General features: G+C 40.4%; 3 protein-coding genes across 3 annotated transcripts; 2 read left to right on the forward strand and 1 right to left on the reverse strand.

Annotated features, from left to right (window-relative positions):
* Positions 1-2,222: 2,222 nt before the first annotated feature.
* LOC134629111 (uncharacterized) lies at positions 2,223-5,359 on the forward strand. The gene is made up of 4 exons (XM_063476127.1): positions 2,223-2,549; positions 3,365-3,559; positions 3,648-3,724; positions 3,980-5,359. The coding sequence occupies exons 1-4, from the start codon at positions 2,520-2,522 to the stop codon at positions 5,013-5,015; spliced, it is 1,338 nt and encodes a 445-aa protein (XP_063332197.1). The 5' UTR covers positions 2,223-2,519; the 3' UTR covers positions 5,016-5,359.
* Positions 5,360-5,366: 7 nt separating this feature from the next.
* On the reverse strand, positions 5,367-7,762 carry LOC134628532 (uncharacterized). Its single transcript, XM_063475225.1, has 3 exons — positions 7,053-7,762; positions 6,605-6,740; positions 5,367-6,319 (listed from the first exon to the last, which is right to left on the reverse strand). Exons 1-3 carry the CDS (start codon positions 7,646-7,648, stop codon positions 5,567-5,569), a joined length of 1,485 nt encoding a protein of 494 aa, XP_063331295.1. The 5' UTR covers positions 7,649-7,762; the 3' UTR covers positions 5,367-5,566.
* A 6,002-nt stretch (positions 7,763-13,764) lies between these two features.
* On the forward strand, positions 13,765-21,342 carry ppm1kb (protein phosphatase, Mg2+/Mn2+ dependent 1Kb). The gene is made up of 7 exons (XM_063476128.1): positions 13,765-13,894; positions 16,679-17,201; positions 17,311-17,411; positions 19,273-19,438; positions 19,571-19,715; positions 20,636-20,770; positions 21,053-21,342. Exons 2-7 carry the CDS (start codon positions 16,735-16,737, stop codon positions 21,182-21,184), a joined length of 1,146 nt encoding a protein of 381 aa, XP_063332198.1. The 5' UTR covers positions 13,765-13,894; positions 16,679-16,734; the 3' UTR covers positions 21,185-21,342.
* The last annotated feature ends 587 nt before the right edge of the window (positions 21,343-21,929 follow it).

Genomic DNA, 21,929 nt, shown 5'->3' on the forward strand with positions numbered 1-21,929 from the left:
TTTCCCTACAATACAGAAAGCTTATTGTCTGCTGGTGCGGCGAAACAGTCGTCCTACAGATGAGAAAAACCGACGTATGCGACTTGGTCTCTTGCGTAGTTTGACTGCCTCTTCTATGAAAGTTACTGCAATTATCTTGTCATTGAGTGGGAGATTTAATTCCATCATTTGCAGAACTGTTTCTGCACTTGTCCACTTTTTACACAGCGCTTTGAAAATCCTCTTGTAAAGCTTGTAGGGCTTCATTAAGAGAATTTCATCAAATTTATCATCGATTTCAGCCCAGATGTTGTTGGTAAGCCTATTGTAGATGGCTTCAACTTCTTCCCAACTGATGACTTTGCCTGATTTTTTTACCACCCGCTTAACCAGTTCTTCCATACACGTTTCCAACAAAAATCTGCATTCGTTTCTGTTTTCTTTCTTGTCTATTGGACTTCCGGGTTCATCGGTTTGTGTTTTTTTGTGATTTTGTATTAAAATGTTTTTACTGTCAATACAGCAGTTACAAGTGTGATTATGAATTTCTTCTTCTGTATTCGTCACATTTACAGACATCAGGGGCATGGCATTTACTTTAGGCTCTGAAATAACAGCTGACATACTGATTTGCTCTTCCATATCGGAGTCAACTATGTTGGAATTCTGCATGCAGCACAGACAGGGGCAAAACAGTCGACCTACAGATGAGAAAAACTGACGTATGCGACTTGACCTCTTGGATAATTTGGCTGACTCCTCTATGAACGTTTTAACAATTATTTTGTTAACAGCTGACAGATTTAATTGCATGAATAATAGAACAATTTCTGCACTGTTCCACTTTTTAGATAGGGTTTTGAAAATCATCTTGTGGAGGATTTTGAAATTGTGTAAGGGGATTTCATCAACTTGATCCTTGATTTCAGCCCAGATTTTGTTGGTAAGCCTCTTGTAGATGGCTTCAACTTCATCCCCACTGATGAATTTGCCTGATTTTATTACCACTTGCTTAACCAGTTTTGCCATACATATTTGCAACAAAAATCTGTATCTTTCTTTCTTTCTTTCTTTCTTCTCTATTGGAGTTCCAGGCTCATCAGTTTCCCTGCTGGTACAGCACTCCCAGTAGGAACAGAACTTACAGTTGTTAAAGCACTCACAGCTGCAGATACAACAGCAGATATTGCAGTTGCAAATGAAATTCTTTCTTTTGTTTTTAGGCTCTGAAATAACCGCTGGCACACGGAATGGATCTTCCATGTCAGAGTCAACTGTGTTGGAAGTCTCCATGCAGCACAGAGCGATGTTTTTGCATATTTTCCTCAGCCAACATTCTTTCTTTTCTTCATTCTCTATTCGAGTTCCAGGCTCGTGAGTTTTTCCTTTTTTGTGATTTTGTATTGACGTGTTTTTCCTGCCGCCAAACCAGCAACAGCAGTTACAAGTGTAATTATGAATTTCTTCTGTATTTGTCATATTTGCAGATGTCAGGGGCATTCCATTTTCTTTCGGCTCTGAAATAACAGCTGGCATAGTGACCGGATCTTCAGTGACTGAATCATTTCTACCTGTGTTATTGCCCATTGTTTTCGTATATGTTCTTTGCTCTTTGCTTTTCACTTTTCGATAGCTTTGAAAATGTTTAGCGATATGAAGTGAGGGGATCTATTTAAGGGTTTGAGTGTCCTTTCTTGTGTAAATCCTTTGATCTAAACCCCGCCCAGTGAGCAAAAAAGAAACTTTCGCGCCAGCGGTTGCTTAGCAACCGCACCATTGATGACTAAACAGACACAGATCAGAATCGGACCAGTTACCCTTTATTGTACCAACTCATCCGGCTAAGATCTCTTCATCGTCGCTTGTTGTTGTTGTCAACAGCTGACAATTAAGCTGTACACTAAGGTTAGGCTGGAGTGTCCCCAAAATCAAACATTCCCTCTGGTAACTAGTTTGATTACATTCTAACATCGTGTGACAGTTTAAACGCTCCGTGTCAGAGTTGAGCGATGACAGCCACACTTCACACGGGCTGTGTTCCGTCGCTCTGTTCGGTTCAAATGCATTTATGTCGAGTCTACGGTAGCGCAATGTCTACGGTGACGGTTATGTCGTTTCATTGGCCCGGAGTCTACGGTGAGTGTAGACACTGTAGGGAAGGGAAAAAAATCTATCCAAACCTACCTGGACCTATCTGAAAAAGTAATCACTTTTTTTTTTTTTTTTTTGGAAACCTGATTTCACTTTTACTAGCCAAATGTGAAGGAGGGCATAAATTTTGGACTTTTAACTGTATTGTACATTTTACAGCTTCTCTTACTGATAAACGCCTCTCCCACAGCCAATCATACTGCAGTAATAAATGGACTACTTGCACAATCACTTCCGCGTTCTATGTAGTCCTGCCCCAGTGCTTCCGGTATGGTTAAACCATGGTGACGTTCTACACTCGCTGCCTACAAGAGCTCCCAAAATTGAACATCGGATGTGCAGAGTGACGACAACCCCCGCCAGCAAATTAGATAAAGGATTTAAGTTATATGCTGCATCATATATACACAACTACGAAGGTAAGAAAACTTAAATTAACCGACAAAGAAACGTTAGCTAACGTCAAATGCAAACACTACGTACTCCGCTATGTCCTTCATTTGATGTCAATTCTCTACATGTTTTCTTAAACGGTGTTTTATGTCGTCCGAAACTATAGTTGAGGTTTTCTTAACTAATGTCACTTTTGTTGTTAGACACTGTTATAATAGCGTTAGGTAGTTGGCTAACTAAGGAGGTAGTTAACTACGTAATGCTACTCTTGCTAAGTGTAAAGTATATATGTTTAAGACGTGCTGACATGAGTAATACAGAAATAATGCTAATGGTACTTGTATCTTTATTCAGTGTCCAATAAAGACAGGTTGTCAGGGGAGGTCGGTGTGAGAGCCCTGTGCTACAGGTCAATGAGGAAGAGTGAGGCACCACACAGACTAAGTGTAGGCAGGAAGCTGTGTAAAGTTGTTAATCCCCGTTTAGTGGGGTTCAGTTTATTTAAGCATTAGTTAAGTTCATTCCTAAAGGCCCATCAACTTGAATGTTTTCCTTGTCTCCCTGCTTTATCACTCCTAATTTGACTAGTCAGATAGTTTAATCAACGTGTGTTTGGGTGATCAGAAACATTTGACACCAAGTTAATACTGCAAATATACACAATCTAAGTTATTACAGTTATCAAGGATGGTTAAGTTGTTTTAATAGGGAGAGAAGGAAACACTAAGCATTCAGGAGGGTAAACCTGTAGGGGTCAGTAACCATAACACTGAACTATGTTCCTGTTCGGCTCTTCCATGAAGATGATGTTACATTTTTAATTTTCGTTCTTTCTTCGTAGATTAAGCTTCTGGATTCATCGCCGGTGGTACTGAGACATAGCCAGTGCTCCTGTGTGGCAGGTGCTGTTATGTGCAATCACACAGTGGCATTGCTCTTCCAAACAGCACACTACTCACAACTCAGAGTGCCGGTTGTCCCCCCTGTGCATAGCTGCACGGAATCTGAACAGCAATGGCACAAGCCACGGACAGTGGTAATTTAAATGAGGTTAAAGTTTTTGAATTAGTCCATGTTTACATATGAACAGCAACACCATCCATAGTAAATGTGTCTTCTGTTAGGGTGTGAAACCAGGACCCATCAACTCCATGATCTTCACTAAGCCGGTACCAAATAGGATGGCCCAGACTGGAGTACGGTAATTAGATTTGTAAAATTTGGTTTCCTGTGTTACAAATGCATGTTGCTATTTGTTCATACATACATGTGTCAGAATAGGTATTAATTTACATACAACATTACACTTTCTGAAGACGGCTAACTCAGTCATGTACATATACATCCCAGTCTCTAACTTATGCACCACTGTTTTACACCTTTTAGTTTTTAGTTTAGTTGTTGTTCAGTATAATAACCTTCTTCTTTACATTATTGTCATTGATGTTTTCTTTAGGAGTGGCTTCTACAGAGGCATGGTAGGTCCGTTACCAGATCCCTGCTTGTTCAGAATAACAGAAGCATATGCAAAATTTAATATTGAGGACAGGCCACTTGTGACCACAATGAACATGAGACCTGACAAGCCCCTTGTGGAAAGTGCTTTTGGGCTGGTGCAGGAGGGCAGTGTTCTGTCATATCAGCAGCCGGTTTTGACAACCCGGTACATCACACTACACCGTGATGCACCACCAACACCGCACTTGCCTCTGGAGGGGTATGACATCTTGCCATCAGATTGTGTGTTTGTGTGCTCAGAAGAGGAGCTTCTGCATCTGAAAAGCTTGTCTGTAACTCTGGAAATGGCTCACAAAATAGAGGAAGCTACATGTGAGCAAAGCTCTTCATCTGAGTGGCATCAGCTCCGCAGGCCCAGAGTGACTGCCTCTAGGTTTCGGGAGGTGTGTCACGTCAGAGGCCAGAGCTCGGCAGAGTCACTAGCAGAGCGTATATTGAAGGGAACAAGGCAGACAGCAGACATGAGGAGAGGAACTGAGATCGAGCCTGCAATAGCAGCAGAGTATAGTAGGCTAATGAATGTTAACTACTCACCCTGTGGTCTGGTCATTCACCCCATTGCCCCCTGGCTTGCTGCATCTCCTGATGGTGTTGTTTTTGACCCCAATGAATACCCCCAGTTTGGCCTTGTCGAATTCAAATGTCCCAATGTACAAAACTTTATTGACTGCAAATATGTGCAGATGGAATGTGGTACCCCTAAACTAAAAAAGAGCCACGCATATTACTGGCAAGTGCAAGGACAACTGCTCATCAGTGGGATGCAGTGGTGTGACTTTGTTGTGTGGGCACAAGAGGACTACCTAGTGCAAAGAATATACATGGATACAGATGTGCACAATGCAATCAGAGAAAAGGCTGACTTTTTTTTTACATATATATATGCCAAAATACCTGTGTTTGGAAAAATGAACAGTGAAAACATAGCAAAAAGGAAAACAGATCCTTCAGGCTGGCTGGAACAAAATAACTGATGTTTTAATTGCAAAGTATTTCATGATTTTTTTTTTGTTGTTACATGTTACTTTTATGTGAAATCAATAAACTGTTATTTAAGCAATGGCATCAATTTCATTTTTTAAAAACACACATTAAAACATTGAATTTGTGCAGAACTTATTTACATGGTAAGTATTTAAAAATCCATGCCTAGCATACTGACATACATTTAGACAATAACACAACTGAATGAAGAAAATGACAAATGGTATTTTGGATGTTACAAAAGCACAATGTCACTTATGATTTTAAAACGATTTAGTGATTTACTTTATAATTTTGATAAACAATTTTGTTTGAATATGAATAGTAATATAGTAGTATAATTAAACAGTATTATTAACATTCAACATTTGCAATGAATTAGAATTATCAATAACTGGAACTCAATTATCAGCACTCAAGTACCAGTTCTGTAATCAAGTTTTGTCAAGGAAGAAATGCAACTGTAGTGGCCTCAGCTGCAGGTCATTTTCCATAAGTTACTTGTACTGGCACTGGTGTCTTGGGAAAAGTCCATGTTGTCTCACTTAACCCATTTTTTAACTAATGCTGTGTTCTGGTAATTTGACAGCATACATGCTACTGCAAACAGTTGGTTGATATTGTAAACATGTGACATGGTAATGATGCTATCAAAAAGTTTGTTCTGTTTTATCCTCCTAATGACTCGCTCCACATGTACCCTGAGTCTGGCTATGGCCTGCGTCTCCTTAACCTGGTATGCTGGCATCTGCTTCTGCTTAGATAGAAAAGGTGGGCAGTACACTTTGCATTTACAACAATCGGTGATTAGGAAGCCCTTATCTACCATCACTGCCATGTCTTCAGTCAACTTCTCAGCAATGCCTGATTGTTTGAATAGTTCCTTGTCACTAACCGAACCAGCATACAGATTAGAGATGAATGTCACTGGACCATGTGGAGCTATGCCAACCAGGGCTTTCATCGTACAGTGGGATTTGTATGAAGAGTACATTTCACTTTGGAGAAGTGGTGAGGATGGTGTCTGACACCTCAGCTCTGTACAGTCAAGGATCATCTGGGTGTCTGAGAAATCTTTGAATTCTTCAGGGAGGTAAGCTTGCACTTCTTCACGTGTAAGCCAGATGCATTGAGACCCCAGTGCAGTGGCAAGAAAATTTGTCCATGTTGCAATAATGCAGCTCACTGTGGACTGGTGTATGTTAAATCGGTGTGCCAGGTCCCCCTCCTTCAAACCAACTGACAGGAAAACCAGGAAAAGAAAGAACTCGTCAATTGGCTGTAGCAGCTGCCTCTGGAAGGTAAAAACATAAGGGAAAATGTTACTCCTTAAGCTATGAAATAGTAAAATTATGCTTTTCTGGGCTAAATGTTTTGTAATGGTTATGCATACCATACTGTACCATGGGGTAAACAATGAGGTGCTGTAGTACACAGGTGTATGTATGTAAAAGATGCTGAGTCCTTTAGCATATATACACCTGTGTATGTATGCTATTGTACATAATGTAATGTTATTGTACATAAATACATTAACATTACACCTCTAGTTCTAACTACCAACAAACCCATAACCTACCGTTGATGTGCGTGCAGGTGTCAACACTTCTTCGTTCCTATTGGCAGCTGACTTGGCTCTTGAAACCCGGATCATTTTATAGATGCAAGGCTCAATCAAAAACCAAAATGCCATCAAATGATCATAGCTTGGAAATCTATTCACGAGAGAGACATACATTGTGTCAATCATTAATTAACATTACACACTGACATAAAAATAATGTAAACTGTGACAAATATGCTAATGGTATGCTGTATAACATAGTCTGATTAAGAGTCTATTTGGTGTTGTATTTTACCTGTAGCATATCGTTTAAATACTAAAGCATCTACATGAACCATACAATCAGCAGAGAAAAAGTAAATATCTATTTTGTTTTCATTAAGACTGGAAACACTTTCGAAATTTAACTGATGGTGACCTTGGTATATTTTAAACAGTTAGCTTGAATAGACCTTAGGTGTACCTGGTATAGAATCGGATGTCAGTGTCGGAGCCAGCAAAACGCTGTAACCCAAATTCTCGCTGGACACGTAACTCCTGTATTTCCTTCCTCAGAGTCTCCACGTCTTTGGACAGGTCTTCTGCAGCTGATGCAGATATGTCCAATGCAGACGGCTCAGGGACTGAGCAGTAGTCATGATCTCTTGTAAGACTGTGCTCTTCTTGATCGTCAGGAGGAACTAGTTCAGGACGTCGCTCCGTTCTCTCCCAAACACTACGCCGCGGTGGTTCAACTTTATAGCCATTCCACTCAAAAAGTGTTGGTACAGCCCCTTTAATAAGCCGCCTTCGACCATCAAGGGTTGTTGGCTCTATGAGTTGATCACTGGCAAAGTGTCTGCTGCAGACCCTGGTGTGAGAGGTAATCGTGAAATGATCCCGGCGTATGTTTACCAGCCATTGTCTTCTCAAGCCGGAATGGGTCGGAAAGCCATGAAAACTTAGTATGCCGTTAAATTTGGCTGAAGCCGAACAAAGTGGGACACAGCAATGCTCGGAGTATTTCTTCTCCTGTTTTTGAAAATGTTCTGTTTTAAATACTTTCCTTTTTATACTCATTCTGAAGTGACATTAGCATAGCTACCGATAGATAAACAAACATACCGGAAACGTCCAAGCGGTAGTATTTGGAAACGGAAATACGTCACATGCCCTAGTGCAAGTAGTTCATTGAGAGATAAACAGATAAGTAACATGACAAAAAAGTTCCTGTTTTTTCATGATCTACTATAGAAATGCCTATTTTCTATTTTTTTTTAGAATGTGTCCACATAAAATACACAAATAAATTAATTAAATATTACATTTACAGTGAATTAACAAAAAGTCATTGACAAAAAAAAATCTGCTTTATAATTACAGCACAGTCTGGACAATGAGCTTTTGGAGACACTGGAGACACTGTACATCTGTCTTCTAGTGAACATGTTTAAAGGTATCTGAATCTGGCTAAAGTAATTGCATCTCGCCTAGAGGATGTGCTTCCTCGAATTATATCTGAAGAGCAGAATGGCTTTATAAAGGGATGGCAATTGTTTTTTAATACCCGTACACTCTTTAATGTTATTTACTCAAAGCATCTATCTGAATTTCCTGAACTTGTGATTTCTTTAGATGCTGAAAAGGCTTTCGATAGGGTGGAGTGGGAGTACTTGTTTGCAGTTTTAGAGAAATTTGGTTTTGGCGATAAATTTATTTCCTGGATTCGGCTTCTTTATTCATCCCCTAAAGCCAGTGTTCATACTAATGATGTTTACTCTGATTATTTTGCGCTGGGTCGTGGTTGTCGTCAAGGTTGCCCTCTGTCACCTTTACTCTTTGCCATTGCCATCGAGCCTCTGTCTATTACATTGAGATCTTCTTCTGTATTCAGGGGAATCATCCGTAATGGAATTGCACATAAAGTATCATTGTATGCGGATGACTTGTTATTATATATGACTGACCCTGCACGCTCCATCCCTGCTGTTTTAAGTATTCTGGAGAACTTCAGTTCGTTTTCAGGTTATAAATTAAATTTAGGGAAAAGTGAGTGTTTTTCTGTTAATACGACAGCACGTCAACTTCAACAGTCCGATCTACCCTTTCGTCTCAGTCCATCTGGGTTTAAGTACTTAGGGATTAACGTGACTCGCTCTCTATCTGGCCTTAAATCAGCAAATTTGTCTCCTCTTATATCAAGTATTACATCTGATATTCAAAGATGGGGTAATCTCCCCCTTTCTTTAATCGGTAAGATTAATGTTGTTAAAATGAACATCTTACCAAAATTTTTATTTTTATTTCAGTCAATTCCCTTATTTTTGCTGAAACGTTTTTTTGTTTCACTGGACAAGATTATTGGTTCTTTCATTTGGGGAGGGAAGCCACCTAGGGTTTCTAAAACTTGCTGCAGCGATGCAGATTTAGTGGAGGACTTGCATTACCTAATTTTCTAGCCTACTACTGGGCCGCTCAAATCCATAAACTTTGCTACTGGCTAAAATCTTCTGGCTGGTTCCTCATGGTGTATATTGGAGCTATCATCATGTAAGGGCTCTTCTTTACCAGCTTTGCTCTATTCCTCTTTACCCGTAAAACCCTCTCTGTATACTGATAATCAGGTGGTTCTTAACACACTCAAAATCTGGTTTCAGTTTAGACATCACTTTAATTTTGTAATGCCATCTTCCTCGGGTCCTCTAAGCGACAACCATTTGTTTCCCCCTTCACTTTTGGACTCGACATTCTCAGTGTGGTGTGACAAGGGTATAAAACAGTTCAAACATTTATATGTGGATGGTGTTTTTGATAGTTTTCCCAATTTGTCTTCTCGTTATAATCTTCCTATTACCCATTTGTTTCGCTATTTTCAAATTTGAAATTTTGTTGCCAAGTGTTTCCCAAATTTCCCCTCTTTACCTCCAGAACAACAGTGGGAAACTACGTTATCATTTATTCCTCATCACAGAGGAACCATTTCGAAACTCTATGATGCTATTCTGTTAGTAACCACTCTAATGTTAAGCTTAAGTGTACATGGGAAGGAGAACTAGGAATTCGAATACATGAGGAGTCTTGGGAACAGGCTATTGCGAGGGTACGATCTTCCACCTCCTGTGCTCGTCTTGGACTTATTCAATTTAAGGTCATACACAGGGTGCATTTCTCTAAGTCTAGACTTTCTGAATTGTATCCAGAAGTGGAAAATAAATGTGATAAATGCCATGGCTCTCCTTGTCACCTTAGCCACATGTTTTTTCTGTGTCCTGAGCTACAAGGTTTCTGGACAGGGTATTTTGCTATTATGTCAACTGTTCTTTGGGTAAACCTTTCATCTTTGTCCTCTGATTGCTGTATTCGGGATTCCTGATCGTTCACTTACACTTGATTCCACACAAAAGGATATTATAGCCTTCACATCCCTATTAGCGAGACGTCTAATATTGTTGCATTGGAAGTCTGTTAAGTATCCTACTATTTCCCGGTGGCTTAAAGATGTCATGTTTTTTTTTTAAAACTTGAAAAAATTAAATATACGTTGAGAGGTTGCACAGCCAAAGTGGCAACCCTTTATCTCTTATTTTACTAGTCTAGAGGTATTGCCTGTTTACTTCTGTTACTGTTATATTCCTGTAATATGTTTGATGGTTGTGTTGATCTGTGTGGGACTGGGGGGGGGTTGTTTGTTTTAGAATGCGTTTTTGTTTAGTTGTTTTTTTTATATATAAATATATTTACTTAGGAAAATGAAGAAAGGTTAATTGTATTTCGATAACTGCAGGTACTGTTGTTTTCTTTTTTCAATAAAAATATTTCCAAAAAAAAAAGGTATCTGAATCTATAATACACTTGTTAATTTTTTATTGTAGTTGCTAATCCATATTTTAATTTAAATACATTTTATAAGTGTTGTAAGATTATAAAATATGGATTATAACAAAAAATGACAGAGCATATAGACAATTGTTGTTCAAGGGAGCAAATAACTTGTTAATTTGGTTGTAACTAAACTTAAGTCATATCAGTAGTAACTTCCATTCTCTCCTGCATCCATTCAACAACCACTGTACATACAAGGGCATATGTAAATCAGTGCAAGTTTTAGTTTTTGTCAGGCGCCACAGCGCGCGTGCACAGAAAGGATCCAGGCGCAGACCCAGCGGTAACAGAAAAGACACTTTATTATACTAACGAAAGGCGACCCGGGGGAAACTTAGAGAGCAAAACGAGGAACTAATAACCCGGGGAAACAATGACACAAGGAAGCCGGAATCGGGACCGCGGGAGGCTGCAACAGAAAGGGGAGAGGATTACTAGGAAGCCGGGAAGCGGAAAACACATTAAGACTGCGTTAGAGTAGTGGGCTTACGATAGAGCGAGACCGTGGGAGCTCGGAAGGGAGGTGCGGCAGCCCGTGAGCAGGGAGTCCGTGGAGATGGTGAAAGGGCCAGATGATGCACTGGGTGAGCCAGTTGAGCAGGAGGACAGGCAGGTGGCAGACGCCGAACGCCGGATTGAAACCTAGACACAGGCAGGCGGGTTAAATACAGCTCCAACTAGATGTTGATGTAACGCTTTCGCGGAAGTCTAGTTACCACTGTGAGGTGATTACGGACTGGCGTGGAGCATCCGTCAGCGCCAGGTAAAGAAGCTCTGCAGGTAATCACCGCGATGGAGAGCAGGTGTGTCGGTGATGGCCCAGTCCGGGGGTGTGGCTACCCAAGCAGCACGCATTCCACAGACCCAGGACCACGGACTATGACAGTTTTTGCCATTACTGTAATTAACCAAAGCCTCCTTAGGCTCTTGTATTGGCACGTGTGACCAAACAGACATAGACTAAAAGTGAAAACAATGAATGTATTTTCATTTTAACTAGTATTCAAGCTTGTTTCCGCTCATTTTAATTTTCTGTTGTGTTTTATTAATCAACATATAATTATAGGCTAGTTTTTGATTTTGTTCATTATAGTTACCATGTCAAGTCAGTGTCTACTCACACCCCCACAACCTCACCTGTAGTCAGCCTGGAATCCAGAGCCACACCACTGTGCCAGCCACTCTTTTCACATGAGAGTCCTGTCACCCCTCCCCCACCCATCACCTTCACTCAATACCAGGTTGAGATGCAAATGAGGAGACTCCACTCAGGCAAGTCTGCTGGACCAGACGGAGTGAGTCCCCGCGTCCTCAAGGCCTGTGCCCCCAGGCTGTGTGGAGTCTTTCATAAACTGTTTATGCTGAGTCTGAGTCTGCAGAGGGTCCCAGTGCTGTGGAAGATATCATGCCTCGTCCCTGTACCAAAGACGCCACGCCCCAGTGGCCCCCAGAATTACAGACCCGTGGCACTGACCTCCCACATCATGAAGACCCTGGAAAGGCTCATCCTGGACCAGCTGCAACCCATTGTCAGACCACATCTGGATCCCCTTCAATTTGCTTATCAGCCTCGTCTCAGAACAGAGGACGCCATTATCTATCTCTGGACTAGCCGGCGAGCACTGTGAGGGTCATGTTTTTTTTACTTTTCCAGTGCTTTCAACACCATCAGCCCGACCCTCCTGGGTGATAAGTTAACAGCGATGCAGGTGGATGCTTCTCTGGTGTCCTGGATTGTTGATTACCTGACAGGAAGACCACAATATGTACGTCTCCCACAGTGTGTGTCTGACAAGGTAATCAGCAACACAGGGGCACCACAAGGGACTGTCATCTCCCCCTTCCTCTTCACCCTCTACACCACACACTTCAGCCACTGCCACTGAGACCTGCCATCTTCAGAAGTTTTCTGATGACTCTGCGGTGGTTGGATGCATCAGCAGGGATGATGAGACAGAGTACCGGGCTATGGTCGACTCCTTTGTCACGTGGTGTGAACAGAATCATCTGCAGCTCAACGTGGCAAAGACCAAGGAATTGATAGTGGACTTCAGGAAGACCAGGAATTTTTGACTCCTGTTTCAATCCAGGGGGTCAATGTAGAGATTGTGGATTACTATAAATACCTTGGAGTATGCATTGACAATAAACTGGACTGGGCTAAAAACACCACAACACTTTACAGGAAGGGCCAGAGTCGTCTCTATTTTTTGAGGTGACTGAGGTCCTTCAAAATCTGCCAGAAAATGCTCAGGATTTTCTATGAGTCTGTTGGAGCCAGTGCGATCCTCTATGCTGTTGCATGCTGGGGGAGCAGGCTGAGGGTCGCAGATGCCAACAGACTCGATAAACTGATCCGTAAGGCCAGTAATGTTGTGGGGATGGAGCTGGACTCCCTCAAGGTGGTGTCGGAGAGGCGGATGTTGTCCAAGATAAAGACAATGTTGGATAACACCTCCCACCCACTCCATGACATGCTGGTCAGTCACAGGAGCACGTTCAGTGAGAGACTGAGATTACCGAAAAGCACCACTGAACGACACAGGAAATCATTCCTGCCTGTGGCCAACTCTCTGTACAACTCATCCACTTAACACACTGTATACTGCAATAGCTACACCCTTTTTGGACATGTTCTTCCCTTTTCAGCTATTTATTAATAAGTGACTTTATGTATATATATGCATGTATATATGGTGCTATTCTTAGTTGTGTATTGTCTGTCTTTTTTACTGTTTGTTTATAATGGAGCACTGTAACGAAAGATAAGTTCCCCTAGGGATCAATAAAGTATTCTGATTCTGAAGTACTGTCTGAGTACTTGTGTATACATTTTCTGCAGTTTTATGTATTTATTTCTACTTTTTCATTGCAGGAAAACATTTTGTTTATTTCACTAAATGTATCTAATAACAGCGTTATGCACATATCAGAACTTTGACATATGCCAAACTTTAAGGTTTGACATATTAGGCTTTCGTTGTCCACCCAGTAACCTAGATTCCAGCAGGCAAAGGTTGGACTGACGTAAACACCCAGGCCTCAAATTACCTACTGGAGGCTCCGGGTCTAAATTAGCGCCCTGGCCATAAAGAAACCAGAAGCTTAGTGAACAAAATAAATGCTTGGATGACGACATTGTGTCACAAATTGTATTTTCTATTCCTACATTGCCCTTTCGGTGTTTTGCGACAAATGGCGCTTAAAGGTGCAGCTTTATTATTGGTACCCATAGCCTTTCGGCTAATCGTATGCGCTGTAGACTGGGCGTCAATGTGGGCGGATACTCTTACAAGATTTTGATTGGTGCGGTCACATCATAGGCCTTGCTGTTTGATAACAAGGCGAGACGAGGGGGCGGCAGTTTTCATTCAATTTGTTGTCACTCCACAAGAAGCAAGCAAAGGATCTTTAAAGCTGACGAATACATCTGAAACTCTCGAGGTATGGTTTTTAGTCAACATGTAGCTGAAATCTCGGTAATGTTAGACGAAATGGTAACTTTTACCTGATGCTATCTACCTTGTTAGCTTGTGTGCTACAGAGCTATCGTTTGCGGCTAGCTAGTTAATGCTAATATGGATGACGTTACCGTTTATATACTGCTTCTTTTCGTAAGTGTATTGAAACTGCATTTTATTAAGGACTGCTTCTTATTCAGATTCTCTTAGGATAACACGTCTGTGCCTCACACATTAATAATATTGGGATCGATACTGGAGCAGTTAGCTTAATGGCTATTGCATCATTCTTTAGCTTTGACGCACATCCTGGATGACTGAGAACCTTCACAGACATGTTGACGCACATGAATACACGGTTTACCCCGAGATGATTTACAACATATGGACGATATAGCACGTCGGAATTTCTCCCTAATCAGTGTTTATTCACTAATTAAACCAAATACAATAAAGGTCATTCATTAATGCTGTCCGAGTAAATGTTGCTTATTAACCCATAAGAAGCCCTTTACACAGTGAGGAAAGTTCCTGTTAAGGCTTTAACACTCTCCTATAGTTTTTACTAACAGTAAAAATGAGTCTGGCCTCTTATAGGTTAAGTTTTAAGGGTACAATAGTGTGAATTGAGTTTGCTATAGTAGATGTCCGAAAAAGGCTGTGCATGTTGTTCAGGCACAACACATGTGCTCTTGTTACTGAAAGGAAGGTTTGTTTGTTTTTTAAATGTCCTTTTAACCACTGTTCAACTCGACAAACCTTGTTGTTCAATAGCTAGACACGGATTCCGTAAATGCCAAGTAACAGGCAAGACTATGGTTTGTTGGTGGCAAAGAGTAAATTGTAAAGTTTGTTAAATTTTATAATGACCTTTATCTCCGCTAGTGTTGAGCTATAACCTTCAATAATTTTGTGCCCCTTCATTCTTTAGTATGCTAGGAATCTGTATAATCTTAATGAACTTCAAAAAAAGTTTGCATATGCTACATTTAGTTCACATTGTTAAGAACATACGCTTATGTGTTGTTTATGTTTTGAGCGACCTCTCATTTCTTTACGTTTTCCTGGCAAAATAGGAAATAGTTGGAAATCAAGTATTTGGGGGTAAATACAGAGTTTTTATAATTCTAACAAGCTTGAAAGTCAATATTTGGTATGACTACCTTTATTCTTCAGTACAGTCTGAACTCTACTAGACAAGATTTCTTCGAACTTTTAAACAGTCTTCAGGAATAGTTCTTCAGACCTTTTGAAGGACATTCGAAGCTCTTCTTTGGATGCTAGGTGCCCTTTGTTCCATTTTCCTTCAAGGTGATCCCACAATGCTTCAGTAATGTTAGGGTTCAGGATCCGGAGAGGCAAATCTATGACTAATGACTCTTAAGCTAATTTTTAGGCTACTTATATTTTTTGCTGTGTACTTGTTCAGCTTTCTATTTTAGCACATATTGCAGAATTTTCAAACAATAGCTTTTTGAAAACTTTGTTGGTGTAAAAGTACTTCTGTCAAACTTGTCTTTGGAGCTTTTTGTGGATTAAACTAAAGAAATGTCTTTATGTGACAGGCCGCTACTAACCAAGTGCCTAAAGATAAAAAGGATAAAATTGGTTATTTCAAGTCAAATCAAGTGGCTTTATTGTCATTTCAACCATGTGCAGTGGTACAGTACACAGTGAAGCAAGACAACGTTCCTCCAAGACCACGGTGCTATATATAACAGACAATCAACATAGGACTACATAAGGTGAGCAAGAAAAGTGTGCAAAAATTGCACACACAAAAAGACAACTAGTTGCCAAGTTGTCTGTTGTGTGTAGACACAACACTGGCTCATCCCTTGAATCACATTGTGTAAATACTTGAATGATTCATGGGTCGATGTTAAGTAACTTAAAAAACAAAAAACATGCCCTTAAAAGGTCAAGTACAAGGGCTGAACTGAAAATGAACGAAAAAGCAGCCAGTGTCCAAAAAAAACTTTGAAAGACCTTCAGAAAATCAAAATGTAAAGAAAAGTGGAATGACTCAAGGCTTTGCACAGTATTATACATAATTTTATGTCATTTTATGTTACGTTCTATTTGTTTAGCAGCTCTTGGAAGATCAGCAATAAAATTAAATAAAACTGGGTAAAACTTTGAGTAGTAGTTAGTCGGCAAACACAGAATCCCTGTGGTATCCTTAAATGGAACTTCACAGTAGTAAATGCGTAACGCTTTGAATTTAGAGTTGAGGATGATTCTTATTGTTAGATGATTACATTTTTATTTGAACGTGGTGAATATGTGAACATGGGGTCTTGAACACAAGACCTGTTGGGCTCCAGTTACTGCCTATCTTTATTTTCTGTCAAATAATAAAAGACCAGTGAGAAGGTCAGGAAGTTTACTGGGGTTGAAGGAGATGACTTCATCTAATAGTCTTAATGCAACATCCATTAAGTATATTTAAAAGTAACCACTTAATTTTTTTTAAGCAAATGATCAAGATTAGCATCAGATGCTAGTAATAGTTAGTAGATATTTGTCACTTATTACTAGATGGATTACATTTCAAATGTTTCAAAAATATGAAGGAATTTGTGTCATCTCAGTTTCTTTCCACCCGATTTGTGTTTGTTTAATGATTTCTAGTTTGAAGAGACCTTTAGTCCTCGTAATGGAGGCTCCTCCTAAACAAATAAAAGATTTTTGTCATGCTGTGTTCCCAGTCTAAATGACAGATTTAAATTTTTTTTTCTCTTATTTTCCTGCTTTGTCCGGACAGTACACTGTTCTGCCTCTCCATCCAGTGGCTTCCGAGGTGTTCGTGCTGTCAGGGTGATGTCAGCAGCCTGTCTCACACGCTTGGCAAGATGCAGTGGTCTTCATGTGGGTCGAGCCGGTCTTGTACAGATGAGCTTAGTCCCCCTTCCGGTCCAGCATGACAGCCACTTCCAGTTCATTTTCCGCAAACCGCTCCACACCCCTTCAGAAACTCGGCACAGTAATACACGCTTTGATCCAGACAGCAGCGGCCGCCCCACTACCTGGGATTCATTTGGAATCTGGGACGATCGTATCGATGAGCCCATCCTGCTGCCCCCCAGCATTCGTTACGGCAAGCCCATTCCCAAAGTTAGCCTATCCAAGGTAGGCTGCGCCTCGCTCATTGGTCAACGCAAGGACAATGAAGACCGCTACCGGGTCTCCGAGCTGACCGACAGGGTGCTCTACTTTGCTGTGTTTGATGGGCACGGTGGATCGGAGGCAGCTGACTTCTGTGAAAAATACATGGAAAAATATATCACGTAAGGAGTTCGTATGAGTCGCTGTCACAAGTAGCTTATTCATTTCTGATTAATGTGAATGTCAGATGTCACAGCTCTGTAAGTGATTTTTCTTTCTGATTTCCTTAAGGAACCTTCTTGCAGACGAGGAAAATCTGGAATTAGTTTTAACAAAAGCCTTCCTTGAAGTAGACAAAGCTCTAGCAAGGCATTTGCACTTCTCTCCAAATGGTAGGTGCTTTTATGTTGCATGTACTTGGATATGCTATGTACTCTGTTTTTATGTGATGACACTTGTTTCTTCACTCTTCAAACATAATTTACTTATCCTACTTAGGCGTTGAAGCTTTGGATTTCCCCACTGAGCACTTTTGGTTAGAGGTCTGTCATTTTCCCCCAAAGTTCCTTAAATAATTCATGATTAAATTAGCTACACGTAGAAGATATGTTAGTGTTTTTCTTGCTTCCAGCACGACATTGCCAGAAACAGAAAGGTAACAAATTAAAGGAAAAATCAGAGTACACATTTGGATAAACGGAACAGCTTTGTCCTTACATGCGTGACGCCACACAGGGTTTACCCAGTGGGTCGATTAATGAGAAAATTGTAGGAATTCTTGACTGCTGTTATCAGATCTCGACCAGTTAAGAACGTCACTGCCACAAGAAACCTCCTAGTGAGAGAATATCATTTGGACAGAATCACATCTGTCAGTAGAGGTTTAAAGACTTTGCATAATTAGTTAATAGTGAGTCTTCCTTTAATTTGTCACCAATCTGTTTACTTTTTCCCTGTCTGCAAAGTGTTATGTTTAAAGCAGGCATTTTTATTAAGGAATGTTTGAGTATAACTCAGAAAAATTAATGCAAAACATTTCCCTCAATAAATCTAATTTACATGTTTGCCCTATTTCTGTAAAATTCGTCAGCTTAGCTTGAATTTTCTCAACCACCTTTTATGTCTTAAGTTTAATGATATATGAACGCTAGTGTACTTGTTACATGGCCTCACTTTGGCCTCGCTCTGTGAAATGTCCCAATATGCCTGTATGTGTGTGTGCATGTTATCTACGGCAGCTGCGGAGCCAGCTAAGAGCTGGAAGCCCTTGGCACCAGTGTGGATGACGAGAGGCTAGATATTGAAGGAGAGTCCAGCGGGTCCTAAATCCTGGACTACTGGAAGGTTCCCTATCTTTCTCTCACTTCTCTCTCTCTCTCATGTCTCTCTCTCTCTCTCTCTGCCTCTACCTATCTCTATCTCTCTTTTTGATTTTTCTCTTCTCACCAAGTGTATGCAACGCTTCTTGTGAGACAGTGCTTCAGTTTGAAAGTTGTGTGAGATTTATGTTGTCAGCGACAGATCCAGTCCATGTTTAATATTCAGATTAAGCTTTAAAGAATGTTAAGTATCTATCAGCTCATTTAATTCTGAGGAGAGGAAAGGATAAACTTTTTAATTGCATAAAATTTTACTGTTATTTATCTACCATCAGAACATTATTTGCCAATGTCAAATATTTGGCATTAAAACTTGTTAATCTTCTTTGTTCCAGTAATTTCTCAACATTTGGCATAAATAAAACATTTTTTTCTTATTTATTTAAAACGCTAGTCGTTTACTTTACTGAGTCAGTTGAACATAATATTTCTTGTGACTGACTTATTATATTTTCTCAACCCTAGAGGCATCCATGGTGAACATAAGAGGAAAGATAAAATGCCGAACTCACTGACTATTATGACATTCTCTGATGTTTCTGTGTTTCTTTACGAGTATCAGGCCCAGTATCGGGCACTGATAAATGTTGTTGTTATTTATTATCTTTTTGGATTCAGCTTTAGACTTACCTGCTGTAACATTTGCTCTGGACCTCAGCTCTATTCTGCAACAGTTCAACCTGCATGTGTGACTGCCTCCTCTGTTGTTTACTGTGTGAATATCTGTAGTTTTTTCTAAGTCTACTACATGGCTTCCCACCCATGTGTTCATGTTGTAGTGTGTGACTGCGAGTGCGTGAGATACACCATGTTGTTGTTAACACTATGAACAGTGGCTTTGTGGAGCTTGAGATTTTCTCGTATGTCTCTGTAGCACCCGGGATGAACGCAGGAACCACCGCCACCGTGGCCCTGCTGAGGGACGGCATCGAGCTGGTGGTCGGCAGCGTGGGTGACAGTCGTGCCATGTTGTGCCGCAAGGGCAAGGCCCTTAAACTCACTGTTGACCACACCCCTGAGAGAAAGGATGAAAAAGACAGGTACATGATGCTTTTAAAAGCAGGTTTGAAACTTCATTTTTTCTTTCTTTTTTATTAGTTGTAAGTGCCCTGAAAAGAACCCTGCTTTCATAGGATACATGTACTAATATACCGATCTGCACCTGTTTAAAGGATAAAGAAGAGTGGGGGGTTTATCACCTGGAATAGCCTGGGGCAGCCAAATGTCAATGGCAGGTTGGCAATGACGCGTAGCATTGGAGACTTTGACCTGAAGAAGACGGGAGTCATTGCTGAACCCGAGACCAAAAGAGTAACGGTAGGTTTGTAAATTTAGTTTGTCACTGAAATTTTTTTTTTTTTTTTTTGATACATGTTATCTTCAGAAGATGCAGTTTTTGTCATTTTTACTCTGCTCACCACCACAGTGGGTCTTAAATCAGACAATCAAGATGCAACTGACTTTCAAACTTTTAAGGATTTTTACAAAAATGTTAGTGTATGGGCACATATGGCTGCCAATGGAAGCAAGGCACTGGGGTTATTGGTAATGTGACTGCTGACAGAAGTGCCAGGATGAATTCTGAAGTGTGCAGGGCGTTAGCGTCTGCTCAGATTCAGGACATGCTGCAAAAATAATCTGACAGTGCAAATGATAATGACCTAAAGCAAACTGGAAAAACAACCCAAGAGCTTCTTGAGGGAAAGAAATTTGATATTATTCAATGGCCAAATTAGTCACATGATCTTAACCAAACAAAGCATGTCTGCAGTTACTAAAAACCAAACTGAAGTCATAGAGAGACACAAACAAGCAACAATTGAAGGTGGCTGCAGGAAAGCCCTAACCGAGCAGCTTGAGGGAGGAAAGCATTAGGTGAGACCTTAGCCACTGACTGCAAAGTATTTTCACCCAGGTGTTTAAAAACAATCCTTATATTTAAAATGTTTGTCCGATTATTTCTGAGGCATTGAAAATAGGGACTGTTTATAAAAATGACTGCAAAATATTTTATTTGTATTTTTTACATCAAAATTGTTTGATTGAAAATCCACATGCTGGTGTACTGGGGCAAAACCATGGACTGTTTTAATGCAGATCTCTGCAACAGCACATTTTCACATCTGTTGTTCTCTGAAGAAGTCAGTAAAGCCAGTCTTACCATCTTCTTGTAATAGTTCAGTAGATTTGTCTTTTTAATGTCTGTTATAAACCATTATTTATTTATTCCCTTTCAGTTGCACCATGTCCATGACTCATTCCTGGCGCTGACCACAGATGGCATTAACTTTATTATGAACAGCCAGGAGATCTGCAATGTCATCAACCAGTGTCACGAACCCAAAGAGGCAGCACAGAGAATATCTGAGCAGGTAAAACATTTTATGCTTTTGTTGAATATTAGCCCATGGGTCAATGTGTTACGTGTTCTCCTACAAGGTTGTTTGTTGCTGGGTTTCATTAACTTTTGGTTGACTCATGTACTGAAATGATCTGTTAGACACAAAAAAGCTTCCCAAAACTGTGTCCATGTTTCCTCAAGTCTGGAATTTCCTACAGAAGATTAATTTTTAGTTGAATTGATCATTCACCCGATGACTTTCTCTAACCTTGTTGTGCTTCACATTGCGGTGCTCTGTTTTTGTTTTTTTAAGGCTATTCAGTATGGTTCAGAGGACAACAGCACAATCATCGTGGTGCCGTTTGGTGCCTGGGGAAAGCACAAGAGTTCAGACACGAGTTTCTCTTTCAGCAGAAGCTTCGTGTCCAGTGGTCGCTGGGCATAGGCTGCGGGGACGTTGGATGAAAGGACGAGGTCTGTTTAAGACTTTGTTAACATGTGCAATACATTTGGCTTCCTGTAAAGAAACATTGTAAAAAGTGTGTGGTTTGCCGAAATAATGACACCTAATGGCTACAACATTAATTACAGTTGCATGATGTTTATTGCCTCTGTGAACAAAGAGGCAGTGAATTCATGACGGGGGGGGGGGGGGGGGGGGGGTGTGAATCTCCCTTTATACAAGGTTTTATCTACTAGCAAGCCAATGACCTCATAGGTGCTAAAAGTGTGTGAGCAGCAGGCGGGAATGTGTGTTGGATAAACCTGTAGCCTGCTCTACAGATTTAATTCCTCACCTTCTTCTGCCATTCACACATTGTTTTATCAGTTTAGATTCATCACACCACTATCTCACTCACAATTTCATTTTTACTGTTAACCTACATTTTTAAAGAAAATGTATCCCACCAGTTTTAAGAGCACAGGTTTTAAGTTTGGATCATTTCTCCATTTTAATTTTGGGAGCAAGTGCAACAAAAGGAGTCGGGGTTGGGCAATCGAACTACAGTGATTGGTCATCAGCTGTTGTGAAACCCACACCTTGGTTGAAGAACTAGTGTCACTGTAAAGTCACTGACTGGGCCTTAAAAACTTTATGGCAAATTTAAAATATCTAAATTATATAGCTTTCCTATAAGAATTTTTCTTGTACATTTAGTTGCAAACCAACACTTTAAAATTTCCTTTAT

The sequence above is a fragment of the Pelmatolapia mariae genome, linkage group LG6 (genome assembly GCF_036321145.2).
Source record: "Pelmatolapia mariae isolate MD_Pm_ZW linkage group LG6, Pm_UMD_F_2, whole genome shotgun sequence".
Taxonomy (NCBI): Eukaryota; Metazoa; Chordata; class Actinopteri; order Cichliformes; family Cichlidae; genus Pelmatolapia; species Pelmatolapia mariae.

What these genes read in the sequence shown, in the direction of transcription:
- LOC134629111 (XM_063476127.1), top strand. Translation starts at nt 2,520, where the DNA reads ATGCTGCATCATATATACACAACTACGAAG. An exon ending in ATATATACACAACTACGAAG is followed by an intron (nt 2,550 to 3,364) that starts GTAAGAAAACTT and finishes CTTTCTTCGTAG; the next exon opens with ATTAAGCTTCTGGATTCATC. An exon ending in ATGGCCCAGACTGGAGTACG is followed by an intron (nt 3,725 to 3,979) that starts GTAATTAGATTT and finishes TGTTTTCTTTAG; the next exon opens with GAGTGGCTTCTACAGAGGCA.
- LOC134628532 (XM_063475225.1), bottom strand. Translation starts at nt 7,648, where the DNA reads ATGAGTATAAAAAGGAAAGTATTTAAAACAGAACATTTTCAAAAACAG. An exon ending in GACATCCGATTCTATACCAG is followed by an intron (nt 6,741 to 7,052) that starts GTACACCTAAGG and finishes TCTCGTGAATAG; the next exon opens with ATTTCCAAGCTATGATCATT. An exon ending in CACCTGCACGCACATCAACG is followed by an intron (nt 6,320 to 6,604) that starts GTAGGTTATGGG and finishes TTTACCTTCCAG; the next exon opens with AGGCAGCTGCTACAGCCAAT.
- ppm1kb (XM_063476128.1), top strand. Translation starts at nt 16,735, where the DNA reads ATGTCAGCAGCCTGTCTCACACGCTTGGCAAGATGCAGTGGTCTTCAT. An exon ending in AGAAAGGATGAAAAAGACAG is followed by an intron (nt 19,439 to 19,570) that starts GTACATGATGCT and finishes ACCTGTTTAAAG; the next exon opens with GATAAAGAAGAGTGGGGGGT. An exon ending in CACAGAGAATATCTGAGCAG is followed by an intron (nt 20,771 to 21,052) that starts GTAAAACATTTT and finishes TGTTTTTTTAAG; the next exon opens with GCTATTCAGTATGGTTCAGA.